This window comes from Mustela nigripes, chromosome 12 (genome assembly GCF_022355385.1).
Source record: "Mustela nigripes isolate SB6536 chromosome 12, MUSNIG.SB6536, whole genome shotgun sequence".
In the NCBI taxonomy this organism is placed as follows: domain Eukaryota; kingdom Metazoa; phylum Chordata; class Mammalia; order Carnivora; family Mustelidae; genus Mustela; species Mustela nigripes.
The window spans coordinates 86,171,083-86,194,151 of record NC_081568.1 but is presented as its reverse complement, the minus strand read 5'-3'; the positions used below and the strand labels follow the sequence as shown (position 1 = coordinate 86,194,151).

At 39.9% G+C, this 23,069-nt stretch overlaps 1 protein-coding gene and 1 pseudogene across 2 annotated transcripts in view; one reads left to right on the top strand and one right to left on the bottom strand.

The window, feature by feature from the left end:
- Window positions 1-6,344: 6,344 nt before the first annotated feature.
- Window positions 6,345-10,829, top strand: LOC132027577 (proteolipid protein 2-like; annotated as a pseudogene).
- Window positions 10,830-19,556: 8,727 nt separating this feature from the next.
- The window catches only part of GPBP1 (GC-rich promoter binding protein 1), a 76,070-nt gene continuing 72,557 nt past the window's right edge, over window positions 19,557-23,069 (bottom strand). For both annotated transcript variants that reach the window (XM_059417903.1, XM_059417904.1), the window contains one exon: window positions 19,557-20,515. In XM_059417903.1, coding sequence (XP_059273886.1) covers window positions 20,357-20,515 — 159 coding nt within the window. In that variant the 3' untranslated portion in view covers window positions 19,557-20,356. The remainder of the gene's footprint in view (window positions 20,516-23,069) is intronic.

The window sequence follows — 23,069 nt, the reverse complement described above, 5'->3', positions numbered from 1 at the left end:
CAAAAGCTCTACCCTGACTTCCAGCTTGGCTGGAAGGGACACCAAAAAACCTTCACCGTAAAGAACTGGCTGTCAGTTGGGACTGGCAGCCTTTGGCTCACACTTTCAAAATAGCGATGTTTTACTCTAAGAGGCCTATGTGTATTACACATTTTGTCTTCCTGATGATTCCATGAGGTCGGCACTGTCACTGCCCTATTCTATCTGCAGGTTTGGAGACTGAGGCACAGAGTCTGAGGGATGGAGGCACCCTGCCACAGCCACACAGTGGTGGGCCCAGGCCTGGAGAGTGCCAGTTTTCAAAGTCCTCCAGAGCCTTGCTTCCCAAGGTACTGACCATACAGGTGTCCTGGGAGGAGATCCAATTCAGGTAGCAATAGAAAGTAAGTCTTCAGAAACCTTTATAGAAATCTGACAGAGGAGTGTCATATCTATTAAAATTGTGAGGGACTAGGAATTTTTTCAAAAGCTGGTCATCCCCCACAGAGGGTATGAGGAAAATTGATCTGTAGCTCAGAAAGCACCCAAGCTCAGTGCTGATAAGAAGGAACCTGACTCCCCATCTGTCTTCATCTGGGAATCACTGTTAGTGGCAGAGCAGGTGTCCTGGGAAGGAGACACCCGCCCTCTGAGAGTGACCCCCCCCACACGGAGAAGGCAGGGCCAGGGGAGCTGAGAGTGCAGGGGTACAAAGCTGGTGATCTCTGGAGTTTTCTTGGGTGAGCCCAGAACTTCACCCCACCGCAGCATGCAAAATTAGGAAGGAACCGTGCTGTCCTTAGCACCTTGCAGAGACTTCATTAGAAATGTAGCATTACAAGAAATCCTGATAAGGCCACCAAATGCCTCCCCTTCCCCCTGAGGAAAGAACTATAAGGGGACAGGTTACCATGTTCCGTAAGAAAAATAGCACTGTGTCACCTCCACACCGTTTCCCTGGTCCATCTGATTCCAAAACACCTCTCCCAGTAAACAATGTACTCTTCCCCCCTTGTAAAGCAGGACACAAATGCACCAACCCCTCTCCTCACTCTAGAAGTAAAGAAGCAGGATGGAAAAGGACCCTCAATATCTGAAGCAAGAAAGGCTTACCCTGAAGCCCAAGACAGGGATGGGAAAGGCCCCTGCCCCTCAAGGGAGGGACGAGGAGGACAGTGCAAGACACGCTGGTCAGCTCTTAGGCTCACTCAGCTCCGATTTCTGGGAAAGCCCATCCCAAATAAACTAAAATGGAGCTTTTGTATCTCCAAAGCCACAGTTTGCCACCAAACCTAACATTTACAAAGAAACTAAATGATCCAATGGAGGAGGCTTCAGCGGAGGTACTCTGGATCACAGGGCACATTATTCTGGAGGAGGAGATGGAAGCTTTGTGAAGGGAACTGCAGGGAGGAGTTGCCTGAGGCTGAGTACAAGAAGACCTGGGTTGTAGTGATTCACAGAAAGGAAACGAGAGAAAACCCAGAGAGGTCACTCGCCCTGTACAAGCTAAAAACCTGTCTTTAAGAGATGTGGGTTGACAGGAAAATTCCCACCACTCCTGCTTGAAAGAAGAGGCAATGGCAATATTATTATTAAGGCTTAAGGCTTTTATAGCTAACAAAGTGTATTTGCACACATAATCTCATTTTTTAAATGATTTTTTATTTATTTTTATTCCAGAGAGAGGGCACACGAGCTCGAGTGCCCAAGGAGGGGGAGAGGCAGGCAAAGGGAGAAGCAGGCTCCCCACTGAGCCAGGAGCCCGGGATCATGACCTGAGCCAAAGGCAGATGCTGAACCGAATGAGCCACCCAGGCATCCCAACATGTGATCTCATTTAATCCTAGCCCTCATCCCAGGCAATAAACAGTAGTTTTTATAATCCCCTTTGGAAAGTAATAATCAATAAAGATAAAGGAACTCAAGACATTTTGCCTATATCACACCCCATGCATCAGCTGCTGAAATCCATGTCACTCATTTCCTGGTTCCTATGTCCTAGGGGGGTTCATTTCATCAGCTACCATTAGGTCACTGAGATTTAGGCAACAAATAATATTGTTACCTAACCAACTGCCCATTACTATACTTACTGGAACTGTGTGTGTGTGTGTGTGTGTGTGTGTGTGTGTGTGTGCGTGCCATATAATCTTCCTGGCAATTTTTTAGTGGATCCGAATTTCAAATGGGCTCATGAAGACCTTTACATCAGCATATTTGTGCTGAATTTTGGTGAATAAAGGAACAAATAAATGAAAGACAGTTGGCTACAAGGAATACTTGGAATATTCTAGCCCAAAGTTTCCTCCCCTGTGGAGTTAACCAGGACTACTTGCAGTGGGTTGAATTCCCACTCTCCCTGACCTCACCAGCCACATACACATGCCAGGGGCCACTTCTAGAAACTGTGATTCTGTGGGAGAAGATGAGGCCTGACGCTCTACATGCTTCAAACCAGACCCAAAAACACACATTCCTGACAATGAACCACCTTCTAGACTAACTCCTTCCTTTACAAAGAGGGAAATCAAGGTTATGTGACATGGTCAAGGTCACACAGCTCATGGAAGAGAACCATAACCCAACACTCTGGCAGAACCTCCACTAGGAGTACTTACCGGAAAACACCACCAAGGCCCGTATGAGGGCTAACTGAAAATCTTCACCTTTTCACCAAAAATAATCAAATTAAGGCCATTTAAACAATCAAAATGCAGCACATCTTTTTTTTCTCCTGCTTGAATGGACTATGGAAAGATCTAGTTAAGAAGATAACCTGGGTAACAATTCCCAGAGTTAGCAGAGGAAACAGACTTAAGTGATAAAGAATAAAATAGCTAGCCATACACCATTGAGCTTTTGGCTATACGGAATGTCCCTCAGCACAGTGCAAGGTGTCAGGATCATCTCTGAACATGGACATGCCTGACCTGGTCTCCCCGAGTCCCATCACCTGTGTGAGGGCCTTAGTGACTCTGTTTTTTTTTGGGTGTTTGTTTTTTTTTAATTTTTTTAATTTTTATTTATTTTTATTTTTTTAATAGACAGCCAGAGATCACAAGTAGGCAGAGAGGCAGGCAGAGAGAGGAGGAAGCAGGCTCCCCACAGAGCAGAGAGCTGATGTGGGGCTAGATCCCAGGACCCTGGGATCATGACCTGAGCCGAAGGCAGAAGCTTTAACCCACTGAGTCACCCAGGCACCCCAGTGACTGTTTTGAGAGACCTCCACTTCCTCATTCCTCAGGAGGCAGGCAATGAACACTCCAGCAGCTTCTGTATGGGAGATGTGGTGTGTCCTTGGAGGATCAAGGTGAGGACCCCTTGGGAAAGGAACTAAGGGGGTTCCCTGTGAGGGCCCCAACATATGGAAACATGGCAAGCGCCCACTATCATACGGGAATGCGCTTCTTGAAAACATATGGGGATAGCGGGATAATGTGGAGGGAAACCTTGAAAAGGTTGAAACTACCCTTCAGGGAAAGGTGGCTCTGACATCAGGGCCACCTTTCTTAGAAGACCTTTAACAAAAACATCACATTTTTAAGAAAACAATCCTTTTTCCCTGCTCCATTTGGTGCAGATGATCCTCTGAACGGTGCTTTGCTGCCCCCTCGTGTTCATTTTCTTTTATTAAAACTCTAAGGATTTAGGGGTGCCTGGGTGGCTCCATAGGTTAAGCCTCTGGCTTCGGCTTAGGTTATGATCTCAGGGTCCTGGGTCAAGCCCCACATGGGACCCTCTGCTCAACAGGGAGCCTGCTGCCCCCCCCCACCATCTGCTGCTCTGCCTACTTGTGATCTCTGTCAAATGAATAAAAATAAAATTTTTTAAAAAACAAAAATGTAAGGATTTGTTAATCCTTACAACAATCCTTATTAACTTTTCGCTTTCCTTTCCTTTCCAGTCTTTCCAAAGAAAATTATCCCTTGAATGTCACTGAAATAGCCAAACTAAATCACAATTAAGTTAAAGAAAAGGGTCTTCTTACCACATACATGACAGCTGCTTAGAACAGAAACACAATTTCTGCTTCTCTTCCAGTTGTCACTCACCAACGGGGCCATCAACAGGTTAGGAAGGACTCCAAAGGACCATGTGACAAAGGTCATCACCATGTCACTTCAACATGGTCTCTTTAAAGAGAGGTTAATTCTCTGCCTGAGAAATGCCAGAAGCTACCCCAGCACTTCCTAAATCAGGCTGGGCCTCTGCAGAGCAGTGTTTAGACTCCTGGGCCTCACCCCCCAGGACTTCTGAGTAAGTAGAGCAGAGACAGTTGGGTTTTTTAAACTCCCCAACTACTTACACTATATTTTCAGAGTTGAGAGCCACTGAACGACTACATGAGTGAGGGCTGACCTTTATAGAAAAGACCTAAAGGATAGGATTTTAAAACAACAAAACAAAACAAAACAAAAAACACAAGTTTTTTGATAGAGCTGTGTGCAATGACGCACATGGGAGTTTAGAATTTTGTCTGGGGCCAAGAAGGGGTCCCAACAGGGTGGTACTGGGATCTGGGAGAGGGCACCCGAGGTGAAAGGGGCCTCATTACAGGAGGGGCGGGGGCCCTGGTGAGAGAAGCTTCTGTCGCTTGTCTGCCCTGTTCCCTCTTTGATCCTCTGCTCCACAGCCAAGCAGGCAGCACGTCCTGCTTGTTGTCCCTTGTCAAGCTCTCCAAAATGTGACCCTTCCCTGTCTACAGTTCCTACTTTAATTCTGGTAAAGAAGAAGGGGCAAGGTCAAAAGAGAAGGGGACCTTTTCTAAAACATCCCCCTTATAAAACCATTTACTTAAAGATATCCTGCCGGTTCTGTGTTTCGTATTTCCTGCAATGTTTTCTTCAGAGTCACACCAGGCCCCTCTTTCAGGAATCCTCCAAAAAGTAAAGGGACAGAAACACTTGGTTTGCTGTGGCCAATGTTATCTCCTCACTCCCCATGTTATCTCCTCAGTCTTTTCAGGACTCCACCAAAGTAATAGGAAGTGCATATGAGAACTATAAGACCACAGGGACAGATTTATGGGGAAGGCTACAACAGCTGATGAAACGAGGGACTGGGGAAGCAAGTGGGAGAGAAAAATATTTTTCACTAAGAATCTTTCTGTACTTTTAAAATCTGTACTTTGAGGTTGTATTATTAAAAAGATACATGTTTAGGGCACCTGGGTGGCTTAGTGGGTTAAAGCCTCTGCCTTCAGCTGAGGTCATGATCTCAGGGTCCTGGGATCAAGCCCCACATCAGGCTCTCTGCTTAGTGGGTAGCCTGCTTCCTCCTCTCTCTCTCTCTCTCTCTCTCTCTTTCTCTCTCTCTCTGCCTGCCTCTCTTGTCTACTTGTGATCTCTGTCTGTCAAATAAATAAATAAAATCTTAAAAAAAATAAAAATCCACTTTTTTTTCCCAAGGCAAAAGAAACAGGAATTGAAAATGGTTGCCCCTGGTCAATAGAACTGGAGACAATGAAGGGGTGGAGAGAGTAGGGATATTCTGTATCATTTTCTATTTTTATATACAATAAGATTTGTTGTGCTAATGTTTTAGTATTATATTTTTAACAATATGCATATGTTATTCTTTGTATAAAGTTTTAATATCTTTAATGAAAGCTGTGGTGTTGCTTCTTGGACACCAAAGTTTAAACACTGTATAGGCGGCACCATCAGGCAGGAAAAGGTGATCCTGACCAGCATTCTGTAGCCAGGGAGCTTCCCGGTCATGGAAAGTTCTTTGGCCCCCTCTGCTGGTAAGTGATACCCTTATCGACAAGTATGAAAGTACTTGCATGTCTTTGCTGAGAACCTCCTTCATGTAAGCTAACAAATTCATTAGCTGAATGGTTTCATTTCTATTAAAAATACCATTAAATTATCCAATTATGTTCTACATTCACTGGCAATGTCACAGAAGGAAACGTTCCCATCTCACACTTTCTGTGAATTCCAAAGAACTTTTTCCCCCCTCAGCCATTTTCACATACTCAAATAAAATCTCAGGGTGCCTGGCTGCTCAGTGAGTAGAGCATATAATTCTTGATCTCAGGATCATGAGTTCAAGTCCCACATTAGGGGTGGAATTTACTTTAAAATTTTTTTAAATAAGGGGCGCCTGGATGGCTCCGTGGGTTAAAGCCTCTGTCTTCAGCTCAGGTCGTGATCCCAGGGTTCTGGGATCAGGCCCCACGTCGGGCTCCTTGCTTCTCCTTGCTTCTCCCCCCTGCCTGTGATCTCTCCCTCTCTCTGACAAATAAAATCTTAAGAAAAAAAAAGAAGAAAAAGTGCAGCTCAAATGCCCCCCAATTGCGGTCTTAATTCCCTTTTGCTATGTGAGGTAATATAGCTGCAGGTTCGTGGGATTGGGACATGGACATCTTTGGAAAGTATTCTGAGGTTACCACAGAGGGTGTCAGCCTGGACCGCTCTGCACCAGGCTCCTTCACATCCACTCACACCCACTTCCAAAGGAGGAAGCTATCAACAAACAGGACAATAAAGGGTAAACCTCAGGAGACAAGGCAGGGTGTATGTGGGAAAGAAGGGGAAGGAAGGGGAGAGAGCCCTCACCAGATCTAGTGACAATGGGTTGCTGATTACTCCCGTTCTTCCTCACTGTTGATCAAATTCCTTTTCTGCTTGACAAGCTTGAATTCAGTTTCTGTCACTTGCCACTAGCAGAATCCTGATTAATGAAACAGTCATTTATTGAGAGTCTACTCTATGGCAAGGCATTCTGTGAAACACTTGCACTTTTCTACTCCTCATAACCACATTGCAAAATATTAGTTTTTATATTTTAAAAATGAAGAATTTGGGACACCTGGGTGGTTCAAACCCTTGGTTTTGGCTCGGGTGATGATCTCAGGTCATGATCTCAAGGACCCTGGGATCAAGCCCCCACTCGGGCTCCGTCCTCATCGGGGAGTCTGCTTAAGGATTCTCTCTCTCCCTCTCCCTCTCCCTCTCCCTCTGCCCCTCACCCTGCTCATGTCCTCTCTCAAATAAATAAATAAATCTTTAAAAATAAATAAATAAAGATAAAAATGAAGAACCGAAAGCTTTATGAACTGAAGTACCCCACCCCAGGTCAGCCCCTACAGATCCAACCTAAGTCTGTCCAACAGTTTATAGACCGATTTTGGAGCTTTCCTTCTGTGGGTCATTTCCTTCTGGAAGTCACCCCTAACTTTCTGTCATATGGTCCTTCACCCAGAAAAGTTTTCCACTGGTGTTTTAACTGTTCCTAACTAGGTCCTGACTCAGGCAAGAAGGCATCAAAACAGGAAACTGAGTCAGTTCCACTCATTTCTTCCAAGATCAGTCCCCCTCCAGATTTCTCTGGCTAGTCTCTCTCTGGTGACCCCTTTCTGAACTCCAAATCTGTATGAATAACTGCTTTCTAGACATTACCGTTTGAATTCCTCAAATTCAACATCCAAGGTGTACATTCTTTTTCTCTCAAAATACACTCTTCCTTCTCAATTTCTTTTATTTTGTAAGATTTTTTTAATTTTTTTTATTTTTTAATTAAAGATTTGTTTTATTTTTTAATTTTTTTTAATCTCTACACCCACTGTGGGGTTCAAATTCACAATCCCAAAATCAAGCATCACATGTTCTTCCAACTGAGCTAGCCAGGAGCCCCCTCAGTTTCTTTTCTTAAGGGATGACACAACCATCAAAGCCAAGCACAGAGTAGATAGCCTTGACCTCTTGACTCCCTTACCAAAAAAATCCTAGCAACTCTCTCCCTTTAACACTTCAATTTCATTCCCACTACACTTGCCCTTAGTTCAATTCTTTTCCATTCTTTGCCAGTATTATTGCAACGGTTTTAACTGTCTCCCTATTTCCCAGTGTACCCCCTTCCCAGCTTTTCTTTACACTGTGGCCAAAGTGATCTTTCTAAAATATATAGATCTGCTCATATGACTTCTCTTCAGTAATTCCTCATTGCATCCAGGACAACATCTCAGATATTTAGTTTGCTTGTCAAGATCTCCATCTGCTACAGTGGCCTTTACTTATTTCTCCTCTAATACTGATCACACACTAGCCTCTCTGTTGAAACACCCTTTCCTCCATCATCTAGCTAACATTTAATTACTTGTCAAAATAAGAAGGAGAATTTTCCGTATTTGCAGGGAATTTTCTGAAATGCCTTTATGCAGGTCATAATGCTATCTTGGTTTTAACTTCACTATCTCCTTACTAGGTGAAGAACTTCATGAAGGATGGGACTCCGTTTTCAATATCTGTGTTCCCAGAGCCCGGGACAGTGGCTGATATGTATTAAATTCTCCATAAGTACTTATTGATATCACGAAACAACATATTTAAATTAAAGAAGAATAGTCATGGGGCACCTGGGTGGCTCAATGGGTTAAGCCTCTGCCTTGGGCTCAGGTTGTGATCTCAGAGTCCTGGGATCGAGCCCCACATCAGGCTCTCTGCACAGTGGGGAGCCCACTTCCCCCTCTGTCTCTGCCTGCCTCTCTGCCTACTTGTGATCTCTGTCGAATAAATAAATAAAAATATTTAAAATAAATAAATAAAATAAAAGAGTAGTCATATTATAAATGTACTTTGGGTATGCCTCTCCCCTAGAGTTCTCCCTAGGCAAAAATTTTAATTCTTCCAACCTTCCTTTTAATCACTTTTGTAAATATCTCCAAAAAGAAAACAACAAACAACAACACAAAAAACACTCCAGGTTCTTCATAATGAATCGAACTTGGACTGGGCATTCTTAAAGCAAGTATCTCTCTTCAGGTTCTTTTCACTCCTGGTTCTTTCTACTGCACGAACCATTAGGTAATTGAATGATCTCAAAGTATTTTTAACAATTTTAGTAGTAAAAGGAACACAATACACCTCATGTCATGTCATCAGATTTGCCAAATTCCTTAATAATAACTGGGAAAAGCACCCACATTTTCTTTTGTCTAAGAGTTTCCTGTGAATAGGCAACTTTGGATAGAAACACACGAGCCTACAAATTGACAAAGTAAAAAATTTATCTGTTTTGGAAGAGATAATAACAAGAAAAAATGTAAAGGAAGATACAAAAATACTCTGTACATTCTTGATATGAAATAAATGTCTCTCTCAAAAGAAATGCACAGCCATAAGAAGGTTAAGTAGTGAAGAACTGAATCAAAGGCAAAAGTAGCATAAGAATACAACCCCAAAAAAGGACTCAAATATACAACTCACCTCTCTAATGTGAACCACTCGATTTTTCTTGGCCACAGGAGAGCAAGAAATGGTGTGGTATGGTAGATTGGTCAGGTGGATAACTGTAGTGAGCAACTACTCAGTAATGAATATTGACATTTCAAACTGTATCAACATGCAACAGGAGGTGTGGATGGAATATATCCAAATAATTTGACTTACGCAAGATAATTTAGAGTGGAAGAAAACACTTATTAATACATAGAGGAAGCGAGGGGCGCCTGGGTGGCTCAGTGGGTTAGAGCCTCTGCCTTCGGCTCAGGTCATGATCCCAGAGTCCTGCAATCGAGCCCCACTTCAGGCTCTCTGCTCAGCGGGGAGACTGCTTCCCCTCTGCCTGCCTCTCTGCCTACTTGTGATCTCTCTGTCACACATATCAACAAATAAAATCTTAAAAAAAAAAAATACATAGAGGAAGCGACCTAAACTCAAACGGGGCTCAAGATTAAAAAATACTACTACTGCCACTAATAATAATAATACATGCAGCATTTTTCTAAATTGCTTTGCAATATTGTGCCACCTGAGGGCACCAAAGATTTAAAAATATTTTCATGTTTTCTGCTGAAATAAAAAATTCAATTTTTTTCAATGAACCTTTATTGAGCATTGTTCATATTTTAAGAATAAAGAGATGTAATAAGGACATAAATACAAATCAAATATGGTCTGTAGACTTGGTGAATGGGTGGGAGCGGACTTAGTGCGGGCTGCAAAGGAGAATGTCATGTTTCGTGTTAATTACTGTCATCTGGTGTGGTGGGCCCACAATTATGGTCATTTGGTATAAACATATTCAGTCTGTCCTTGACATTGCTTCTCTAATTTGGGGTCAGATTCCTAAGAGTCTCTGAGACTCTTTCAGGGTTGGTCCAGTTCACACTATTTTCATTATAACACCAACGTTTTTACTTTCATCAATTTCATTTTCTCGTGCATCTGTAGTGTTTTTCACTTCATGACATGATAATGTTATTGCTCTGCTGACTTATAAAATGTGTGTGTATATTGTGTTTTTTAAGAAACTTCTAAGGTAGTAAGGTGATTCGAGCTCGGGGTGTGCAGTGTCCCTGAATCCATGAGCAAGTGCGGAGATTCTCTGTGCCCCTAAGGGCCCCGCCCCACCACATGGTGCATTCCCAGCAGCTCTCAGCACCCCCACAGTTACCCCTCTGTCATCCACTCCTCCTGCACCAACTTTTCCTACACTGGAAAAGAAGTTCTTCGGTTTGCCGAGATTACATCTTGGCTGGTGATTCTGACCTGCTCCAGCACCTCCACACCAGGACCCTCCTCCCTGCTGGTGGTTGAGATGATCCTTGCCACTATCTTTTTTGCCATCAACATGTGTGACCTACAAACCAAGATAGAAACCATCAACTGGCCTTGGAGTGATTTCTTGCAGACCCTCACAGTGGCCATCCTCTATCTGATCACCTCCACTACTGTCCTTATCGAGAGAGGAAACCACTCCCAAATTCTCACAGGGTTATTGGGCCTAATCGCTACCTGCCACTTTGGCTATGCTGCCTATATGATGCCTATGATCACCTTACCCTAGAAGCAGAAAGACATACAGCAGCCCCCACTGACCTTGCAGATGGCACAGTGTAGCTGAGCTCCCTTCATTTCTCTCTCTAGCCTGCCAAAAAAAAAAGAAAAGAAAAGAAAAATTCCATGGAAATAACTCCTTCCTAGCCATATAACACTCCTGGCCAACTCCCAGCCCCTTATTGAAGTAAAAGTGCCTTTATCCTGAGACTCTGTCTTCTGACCTGCCTCCTGGTGTGGCCATCTCTATATATGGGTGTGCCTATGTCCCTTCCCCTTCCCCCCTTCCTTCTGCAGTATCCAAAAGGAGACACCTGTTCTGCATGGACTATGTACCGGGTTAAGCCACAAAATTACGGAGGGAGCCTCGGATTTCAGATTCTATGCCCCAGGTTTTGGTTCTGTGGAGGGATAAATAAACAGATTGTTAGAATGCATGATAATGAATAAATGAGTCCTTTGGCTAAAGTAGCTGCTTTAGACTGTAAGTTTGTGCATTTTCAGAGATTAACTCTGTTCTCTGGGCTCTTTCTGGCTATATTCAGTTCTCCTTGCTATGGTCTCTGCTCAGTATGCAGTAATCATGATTTTGGAGCCCACAAGGTTTTCTTACACCTCTGTGGAAACACCACTACTAGATATATTCGATATCTTATTTCATGATATTTTTAAATTCTTGGAAACTTTTTCTAGATTTTGTATCTAAAATATTATTTTGTAACTTAATATTTCATCCTAAGATTAACTACGTATTTTTCTTTTGTCTAAGGGTAGTTGTCTTAAGATAAGGAGATTAAGAGACTGGTTTTCACAGTCCACAGCTGCACCATCTACACATAAAGATGTTGAAAGTAATGAACTCATGGAAGGAAGGAATCTACTCCAAAGAAACTGCACAAAGCTGTAAATAAATGAAAGTATGATGAAAACATCTTCACCTTGGCTTTATGGATGTTCTTAACTTATTGTGCCTTATGCAAGAGAACACTTACAAATAATTTTATAGTGTTACTTAAATGGCAACATCAATTTGAGACCCAAGTTTAAAGAGTTTAAAGAAAAAGGAATGCAATAGTGTAGAGTTAAATTGTGTGCCCCAAAATTCATGATTACCCTGAACCTGAGGACATCCCTTTATGGAAACAGAGTCTTTGCAGATGTAATCAGCTAAAATGGATCATACTAGATTTGGCCCTAATCTGATGACTAGTGTCCTCAGAAGAAAAGAAAGCAGACATACAGACAAGCACAGGAAAACACCCATGTGAAGATTGAGGCAGGAATTAAGAGTTTTATTGCCACAAATCAAGGGATGCTAAGGATTGTTAGAAACCACCCAAACCTAGGAAAACTGAAGGAAGGATCCTTCCGCAGAGACTTCAGAGAGGGCGTGGCCCTGCCAACACATTGACTTAATAGGCTCCTGAAATCTGAGATAACAAAATTTCTGTTGTTCAAAGCATAGTTTGTGGTACTTTATTAAGCAGCCATATGAAACTCATATATTTTAAACATCGAAGTCATGAGCTCTTTAAAAAGCCAAAACGTGTTGGTCCCTGGTTTTCCCAAGCCAGAAATATGGAGGCCACTGAAGTTTCTTTCGGATATTTCATATTGTGCTGCCTGGAGAAAACAACTGACAGGCTAAGAGGCTAATTTAAAGCCTTGGTACAACTGACACTGCTGAAAAACTTAAAATTCAGTATAGAAGTCCCAGGAGTGCCATTTTCCAATGTTAAGGTAATTCATCAAGTTAAAAAAAAATTTGTTTATTCATTTGACAGAGACAGGCAGAGGGAGAGGGAGAAGCAGGTTCAGAAGGGAGTTAAAGGCGCCCCTCAAGTTAAAATTTTAATTGTAACGTGAAGACTGAATTAATAGCTCATCTTCAAAACTGTACTTGCCTAGGGCACTTGGGTGGCTCAGTTGGTTAAACATCTGCCTTTGGCTCAGGTCATGATCCCAGGGTCCTAGGATGGAGTCCCACATTGGGCTCCCTGCTCAGCAGGGAGTCTGCTTCTCCTTCTCCCTCTCCATTTCCCCCGCTCCTGCTCTTAGAAATAAAATATTTTTTAAAAGACTGTACTTGCCTTACAGATGGATGAATCTATAGATGTAAACTTACTATTTTGCTTACATTCATTTGATAATTAGCACCAATTAATTACCAAAGAATATCTTCTTTTTATGAATACCTGGCAAAAAACACAAGCGATGCTGAAGCAGTCAAAGTGTTGGATAACTTTCTGAATCACAGAATTTATACTGCAACACTTGTGTTAAACATTTGCACTGATGGTACAAAAGAAATGGGTAAACTACAGGTACTTCACTATGAATCAAGATGGTGACACTGAAGAGTATTAGTAATTATTTAATTTTTTAAATACCAGTAATTATTCAATTTTTAAAATCCCATTGCTCAGAATAGCCTGGCCAGAAAGCTGGCCCAGAATCCTTACCTAACAGTAAGGAGGAGGGGGGAGCAACAGATTCGCTTAAGAATGTTCTGCTAAAGCAGTGAAAGTTACTGATTCTACTAGATTTCAACCCTTGAGTATATGTCTTTTCAACAGACATGCAATGTCTGTGATGCAATGGGACATATACCTAAGGCTAAATATACCAGATCATGTTACCCAGATTTTGCCATCAGGAAGTATAAGGCAAATAAATTACACAATACATCTAAGTCAGAGCAGCTTACGTTATTTATGACTTTGAGATGAGTCACAATGAAAAATAATGAAAGTTTTTAAAAGTATTAACTAATAAATTTATTTAAGACCATATAATCTAAGTCAAAAGGACCATACAATCATCTAGGGCAAGATTCTCCCAAATGTAAGAAGTCCTTCACAGTATCTATGAAAACTGGTCACCAAGCTCTTGTTTGAATACTGCTACTGCTCACTTCCATTTACAAGCCATTTTTAAGAACTCTAGTAAAAGATTTTTCATTTAGTGACTGAACTCTGCATCCTCCAACACCCTTGTATTGGCCCTAGTCCTCTTATTAGGGTAGCCTGATATAGTAAAAAGCACATCAACTTAGAAACTTAGACCTCATTCAAGTACCAGTGTACTCACATACTCACAGGAAGACTCTGGGCAGATTACTACCTTCTTGAGTTTCAGCTTATACAAATGGGGAGTACTCACGCTTTCACTTCACTCCAGCAAATGGTCTAAGGTTCTAGAAGAATATGTTTTAAACTTCTTGGTAAATATATGTTTATCCATGAAATACACATTTAGAAAATTATCTTGCTAGAGTTCTTTCCATTGACATACACAGAAAAATAACAAAAACTAATATTGCTGAGTGGACTGTGTGTCAAACTCCCATAAAGACTTTACATGTATTTTTTTAAGATTTTATTAATTTCACCGAGAGAGCTCACAAGTAGAGAGAGAGAGGAAGGTGCAGGCTCCCTGCCCAGCAGAGAGCCCCAAGTGGGAAGGAAATCGAAGCACATACAAGTTAGGTAATCCAAACAACATCACACAAAAACTAACCAATTAATCTCTTTTCCTAATAATACTTTAAATACTTGAAAACAGCTTTTCTACCTGCTCTCTACGTGCCTTATCTTTTGGGCAGTCTTGCACACACACACAAAAATCCATTGCTCAGAATAGCCTGGCCAGAAAGCTGGCCCAGAATCCTGGATTCAAAGCAATTGATCAGCAGACCTTCTGAGACCCAAGAACGCCTATGCTAATCTAGAGCAAGACAAATACCCCTCAGCAGCCACTCAGCCTGCAATGAGAGACATTCCAGAAGAATCTAACCTCTCTTCATAATTACCTCCAAGTCAAAAAGAACAGCTTGAAAATTTGTCAGTTAGCAACTGGAATTCCTGTAGATCTCTTCTCCACCAAATCAATAGCTAAACCTCATGGCAAACAACTGATATTACTCTCAATTTTTTTCACTAATGTCACATCTTAGAAAAGAAAGTGTGATTTTTATGTCTTAGCAGACAGACACAGTGGAACTGTACCATCCAAAAGACTAATGTTCCCTTCAGAGTAGTCACATTGGTAGACTCTGTATTCACAAACATGTGGGACAATGCTAGGCACTGAGAAGGCAGATGCTCAATGTGTGAATGATTTTGGTGATGCTGCCATTGCTTTAAGCATTTTTAGAATACTTTTGGTCCTCCTAAGTCAAGATATATGTTTAATTATCTTTGACAGTAGCTCTTCTTAGTCTTTGAGGTGACTGTTTAAAAAGTTGTAGAATCCCTTCTTTCCTCTCAATTGTGAAATAAAGCATACAAAAGTGCATGAACCATGAAGAGTTTGAATACATTTTAAATGTAAATTCAGTATATTTTTAGAAATGACTATTCAAACAAATTTTTGAAAAATAAAATTTTTTTTTCAGGTATTCTGGAATGTGCCTAGCTATCTGTGCAAAGAATCCAAGACTTACTTTCCCTGGACTGTTATATAGACAAACATTAATATAGGTTAAATAATCATGTTTCTTGAGGAAGGGCCACACCTTTTTATCTTCAGGTTTCCTCATTCACTAACACTACATTATGTTTATGGCAATTTCCCAAAATTGTTTTTAGTAAACTTTCAGATTTACTTTGGACACAGAAAAAAAGGCTTACTTATAAAAGAGAAAAATTACTTCTTAGAACCTCATTTTTCTTAAGTCATTATGGAAGGTATTACTGATGGACTGCCTTGGGGAATTTCTCTAAAGCAGGCCACTTACCCCTAACATACCAGCAACAGTTTGCCTCTTTCATTGCGAACACACACTCCTTTACCTACTCAACTCTTCAACTAAAGTCACACCTGGAATGAGGCATTCACAAGTTAACACTTCCACCTGTTGCTGTGGGGTTTTATTATTTCTATTAGTAATCTTTATACCCAATGTGGGACTCAAACTCAAGACCCCAAGATCAAGAGATGCATGCATCCAACTGAGCCAGCCAAATGCCCCCTGTCCCTGCAGTTTTAAGCAATCACGTTCAAGGATTTTTCAAGCTAAACAGAAGGAACACTGAGTCTGGCGGTCCAGTTTTAATGTCTGAAGTTTCCTCCCTGCCTGCAGGGTAAAATCAAAGTTTGGTCAGCATGGTCAACTAGGTTCTTGGTGATCTGGTCCCTTACAGCCTTACCTCCTTCTCCTGCTCCTATACTTATACTTAACTCCTTAAGGTTTCCTGAACGTCTTTGGCAGTAGGATGCCCTTGCACAGGCCAATTCCTTTGCCTAAGATTCCCTTCTGCCCTCTGTGCCTTAGTAAACTGTTCATTCGTTAAAACCAAGCTATGAGGGGCGCCTGGGTGGCTCAGTGGGTTAAAGCCTTTGCCTTCGGTATAGGTCACGATCCCAGAGTCCTGGGATTGAGCCCAACATTGGGCTCTCTGCTCCGTGGAGAGCCTGCTTCCTCCTCTCTCTCTGCCTGCCTCTCTACTTGTGATCTCTGTAAAATAAGATCTTAAAAAAAAAAAAAAAAAAAAAGCTATGATGTCTTCTGGAAAGCCTATCTTAGCCCTCTGACCCTGCCCTACACTAACCCTATACATTACACATACTTGAAAACTAATTTGCCAAGGTTTTCCTACCAGGCTGTGATCAACTTCAGCACAGGGGTTTTTATTCTTTGTATTTTCAGCAGAGCCTGGCCTAGCAGATCCTCATTTTAGTCTATTTATGAATTAACCTGAGAAGTCACAGATTCAAGAAATACTAGTCATTGGTCATATTTAAAATGTGAACTAGTGTAGGCTTCATATGTACACTTACTTATCCTCCACCTTCGATCAGATCCCTTCTTACCCATATTGGATAAAGCAGGCATTTTGAACTTCAGATCCAGTTAGAAGCGGTTTAGCCCTGCCTCTCATTAGGTACAATAGAGTTCTCAGTCCTAACCGCAGCAACTTATTCCTAATTCTATGGATTTCTAGTCCATGCGGCACCTCTGGTGTATGTTAACTGCATTATCACCTTGCAGCTTCACTAGCTGAAAGGGGTTTCTGGTCTCTAGTTTCTGGGTTCAGATTTTTTTTTTAAGATTTTATTTATTTATTTTACAGAAAGAGATCACAAGTAGAGAGGCAGGCAGAGAGAGAGAGAGGGAGGGAAGCAGGCTCCCCGCTGAGCAGAGTCCGATGTGGGACTCGATCCCAGGACCCTGGGATCATGACCTGAGCTGAAGGCAGCGGCTTAACCCACTGAGCCACCCAGGCACCCTCTGGGTTCAGATTTAGTACACTGATTTTACCACTTTCCCCTATCAGACACGCGATTCCCTCATCTCCACTCCAGAACGTAATTTCAGTAAAGTCCTCTTCTCTGTGCCTACTTAGCCTGAAGTATGCACTACTGATTTAACTTCACCACTTGTTGCTTTTTGTTACCTGAGCTATTATCTGGGCTTTGTATCGCTGGCACCCACCAGACTTCAAAATTCTGATGGGGACTTGAGGCCTTGGAAAAGCAACTTGCAATACCAAACCTTGGACACTCACTTATTTCAAGGCTTTTGTTCCACTTTATGTCCTGTTGCTGGTAAAGAGATGCTTTTGGTTCTCACTCAATTTACATTCAGAAAAAAGAGATGACATACTCTTTACCAAATACTTCTCCAGTACTTCAGAGAAAAGTTCTGGTTTCCACCACAAGCAGGCTCTTTCTTAGAATTAATGGTCCCTATTATTGTTGGCACAACCCAAATGAGAAGATTCAAATAAAAGCACTTAATAAAACATCTTTTATAAAGTTACGAGTAGGAGATTATGGAGCATCCAAATAGAATGTGATGTCAAGTTAATGATGGCTTTTTGTGAATCAAAAGCAAGTCATTTATGACATATTCCTAAATTTAAGATATGTTCATATAACCATATTCTAACAACAGTACAAAATAAACACTAACAAAGGATTTTAAAGTTTTTGTTTATAGGAATCAGGCCCTTCAAGACACTGAATTTTTAATAGTTAATATAAATCTGGTGTTATCAAATCAGTCTGATTATTTTCAGGTTAACACTTCTACATTTATTTCAACTTTAATAGAAATAGATTTATGGAAATATAAATAATTCTAATCCTTATCTTAATATAAAGCAAATTAAGATACAATTTTTGAAATACTATTTTAAACCCATTACCATAAGATTTCTGCTCATTTATTACATTTCATACCAAAAAGGGGGGAGGAAGTGCTGAAAGGAGGGAGGTAGTAATAAGAGGGAAGGATTACAAAGAAGGGGAAACCAAAAAACTTCTGGGGGTGACAGGTATTGTTCAATACCTTGATTGCAGTGATGGTTTCACAAATCAAAGTTTATCAAATGATACCTTTAAATGTGTAGTTTACGTTAATTTATACTTTAGTAAAGTGGACTGTTAAAAATAAATAAATAAATAACCTGCTGTGGAGAAATGGGAGTATGAAGCAGCCCAAAGTACTTCTTTTTCAGACCTCCATCATGGCCTATTTTTGAGTTCAACAATTCTACACTAGATGTCCAATTTAACTAGTACTTATGAGCTCCCTTTCAAACAATATGGTCCAAACTCTTTACCAGCTACCCCTTATTCAGAGAGCAAGTTAAAATTATGCTAAGATGTAATGGTTCTATTGAAATACTTTGTATGGATCCACCCACTCAGTAACCAAACTTGGTGATACTATCATTTAATGAGGAGAGTAAACCACACCACTGTACCTTACCATGCTTATAAAAGGTAAACTAAAACACAGTCCTTATCAATGCTATGAATGCACAATAAACATTACTTAACTGATAAGAATTAAGATTAAAAAAAAATTTATCTGAATGTAAAGCAAAAGATGCCAGAAAAATTTTCTTAAGAAATCTTTTCTGAAAGCTCTTCAGTCGAAACAGATTTTTAATGTAAACCACATTTCTCAGGTCCCTTTTTAGCTTATGTTAGCAAATACATTTTACATCTGATAGATTTCATTTATCTGTTAACCAAACAGTGCAATCTAAGAGTCCCCCAAACATTTCGTTATGTGATACTGACAGAGTTTTGTGAAAGCATACTTGGGACGTGACAGTACATTTCACACTAGATGATTAGATTGCATTGTGGTGTATTTTAAGAATCTATTTAAAAAGGTAATTTTAAGATCTATTTAATACTTTGTTAACCATTCTAACTCATCCTTAGTTTTTGTGGGGATAAAACTGTGCTTTTGGTTTTTGTTTGTTTTTAATTTCCCCATCACCACCAGTCTCAGTGTGAACAAAAAATCTGGCTTCTCTTGAAAGCTGGGAAGTTTGGGCAGGACCTTGAGGTAGAAACAGCAAAACCACTGCAGCCTTCTGAGAAAATACAATTTAAAAGAAAAAACTGACGATTAGCTTAATCTAATAGAAAACCTACATTCTTGCTGAGATTAAACCCTTTACAATCAGCATATATTTAAACATGGACAGAAATGGGATGAGGAAAGCTATAAGCAAATGCAAGTAAACAAAACAAGAAACAGCGAAATACAAATATACAGAGCTAAATTACTCTTCCAGTCAGCAATGAAACAGTAATGATTCTAAAATATGCAAGTGAAAAATAAAGTGACTATTTAACAACATTCATTCATTTAATAAACTTGTTAAGCATTTGATAATAAAAAGAATATTTTCCATAACTTTCTTTTTGTAAACTAAGAAAGTAATCACTATCTTTAATAAAGAAAGTATAACTTTGTTTTAATAAGTAAATAAAGCATTTTGTGTTTAGAAACCAAAACCTTGAACACTAGAGAGAACAACAATATTCTGAAAATCCAGTTTATTTTCCATGTGTGGACAGATCCAGTCAGTGTGATCAGTTTTTCTGCATGTGTAATAATTTATCAAAATAAGTATTCCCACAAGACTCTTCCATCATCTCTGAAAGTCCTAGTCTGAAAACATACCCAAATAAAGTTCTTGAAAATCACCTCTTAAAATTTGGAAGAAAGTGTGTCAAAAGTCTTTCCTGTAACGTTTACCGAACTACACATGGCTAAAGAGCAATTTATGTTTTTAAAAGGTGACTAGTACAACACTTGAGTTCAGGAAATTAATGTTTTAGTGCACTTTGCTCCAGTTTTAGCCAACATGCTACATTGTCCTTTTGGGGGTGGGGGGGGCACAAAGTGGACTTGAGGATTTCCATTGTACGAAAGAGATATGACTCTGCAAGCAAAACAGTGTAAGCTGCCTTTTTTCTTAAGACCTGGACATTTTAAGACAGAAGCTTTGCAAAACATTACACAATTTTTTATTATTAAATGAGAAAATCTCATTTGTTACATCGTCACATTGCTAGTCAGAGAAATGCTGCAGTGATGAAGAAAGTCAATGTTGGATCAACCAAAGTCCTCATTTCTACAACATTCATTTACAAAGAAATAATGTTCAACACAGCCCAACACAACATTCTTGGTTTTCTTCATAGTGAAGTCCCTCAAAAAAATCATCTTCTAATGGGGTACTTTACTACATAAATTATAGTTCTTCATTTTTACAATTCACCCCAAACTGTATGAGAGATGTATCACACTAAAATTTCTAAAGCTGTTAGGAAATCCTTCACACATCATCATCATCTGATGTGTCACTGCTACTTGTCTCTGTGTCATCATTCTCAATAGTGGGTTTGAAAGTGCTGTTTTTCCAGGGTCCAAACTTGAAGTCACAGATCAGGCCATTTTTCAAAATACCATTTTTCCTCAGACCATTCTTCTGTAACTAAAAGATCAAAAATAAATATATTAAATACATAAATCTATCCTCCTCCAGGGGTTACTTATCAATTAAGAATACTGCAATAATTCAATGTAACCATGACTACATTAAAAAAATTGTCTTCTACCCTGAAAATTCCAGATGATACTCATTTCTGGAAAACTAGTTAAATACAGTAATTGATTCAACTGTTCTAACAAATTATTCCCTGGGAATAAATCCTTACCTTTTAGAGAACCACAATTAACACCTACCAAACCAGAAAGTAGATAAATAAAATTAATGTTTATTATTAGCATAGTGAAAAAAGCATAAATTGTCAATCCAGACAGAGTAGGTGTGGACATAATCCTATCACTTGTTAAGGTACTAAATAATCCTTTCCAAATTTTCATTTCTTTAAGTGAAAGTTGTACCAAATACCTTCAGTGCAAACTAGAATAAAATTAGCAGCTGTTAAAATTCAGCTGTTATTATTATTCTGACCAAACTGAACTATCAACACACCCCACAAACTGCTTTATTCACACACTACAGAGTAAGTAGAATACAAACCATTCCAGTAGGCAAGTATTCAAGTTATGTCCACAAAATAACAAAATCAAATACAGCCTTTGCTTAACCGCAGAGATTCTAATACTGGGGGAAAAATAGTCTTCCGTTTTTGAAAATGAGAAATCAGAACTAAAGGGGTTAGATGGTAGTAAATAAGAACTGGGCCCAAAGACCACAAATTAGGGGGGGGGGTGCTGGTCCAAATTAGAAAAATTTAAAGACACAAAACTAAGTTACATTAATAATGGTAACATTATAATCTCTAATAACTGTGGTCCTTTGAGTTTCTTTCATGAAAAATGAGTCTCTAGTAATTTACACCAAAATCTCTAAATACAACCTTCTATAAGACCAAATCCACCCCTTATTACTATCTGGACCTGTCTAGAAGCTTCACATTCTACAAGGTTTTCTCTTTTCTTTTTTTTTAATCATTAAATCTTGAGTGTTAGGTTATGATCCAAATGAAAAAAAGCTGCTTACATCACAGCTAATTTTGTTACAGACTTTCACAAACAAGTAATAACAAGTCTAGAATCTTAGCCCTCAATTTTCCTTTTGCCCTTCCTATTCCTATTCTCTATTTTCCATAGATTTCCTTTTCTAAATTATACAGTTTAAGCTACCTCCCCTTCACTTTGAATAAATGACCTCATACCACCTTTACTAAGAAAAACCAAAGTGCATGTATGCGTCCCCTGGTGTTCTCAGTCACTGCGATGAGTACAAACACAACCTGACCTTTTCTTAAAGGTACACCTTTACCACCCCCTAAAGTTCTATCCTTGCTTTTCACATACTTATCATCAATGCTATCTCATCTTTCCACAGCCCGAAATCAGCTTGAGAACTTACTGATTTTATTTTTTATTAACTTTTTTAAAAGATTTTCATTTATTTATTTGACAGACAGATCACAAGTAGGCAGAGAGGCAGGCAGAGAGAGAGGAGAAAGCAGGCTCCCCACTGAGCAGAGAGCCCGATGCGGGGCTCCATTCCAAGACACTGGAATCATGATCCAAGCGGAAGGCAGAGGCTCCAACCCACTGAGCCACCCAGGTGCCCCAGAACTTACTGATTTTAAAGAAGGGGGAGGTCACCTGGGTGCTCAGTCAGTTAAGAATCTGACTTCAGCTTAGGTTATGATCTCAGGGTGCTAGGATGGAACCCCCTATAGGGCTCCATGTGCAGCACGGAGTCTGCTTGTCCCTTTCCCTCTCCCCCCATCGTGTGGACTCTGTAATAAATAAAACTTAAAAAAAAAAAAAAAACTAAATTTTTTTCTCTAAATGTCTGCACTGTCCCCACAAATATCTAACTTAGCATGTTCTTTTTAAAAGCCTCCTAAAAACTAGCTCCTCCTGTATTTTTGTTTATAACAATACAATTAGCAGTCCAGAGCTTAAAATTTTCAAAATCCTACTGATTCTATTTCAGATCTCAGTCTCATCAAGACCGTGTTTTACTATCATTTCTCCCTCCTCTGATTATTACATTCCCAACTAATCAATCTGATTCTGATCTTCCAAACTACCCTTCCAATGTATACCCTATACTACACCTTTATTCCATGATGTACAAATGACTGTTTCACATCCCTTAAACACACACACACACACACACAGAAATACCTCCAACACACTGACTCACTCTCTCCTGCTCTCACCTTAAATATTTTGATATCACATTCTGTTTTACATGGAAATCCCTCTAGCCACATTAAAATTTTACTCTATGAAGGACCTCATCTATGTAAAAGTCTGTAATATCTTGGGCAAAATTTAAAAAACAGAGTTTGAAATCAGAGTCTCCTCTGTTAACATTTAAAATATAAATCCTTTAATAAATAGCATTAAGCCCTAATGATTTTTCAGGTACTTTTGTCAAATGGTATGTCTTCATTAATATGAACATATCCATGTCATTAGTTTAGGATAATCTGGACATTATACTTATATACCACTGCTTTCCAATATACAGAATGCACAAAATTTTTGTATAA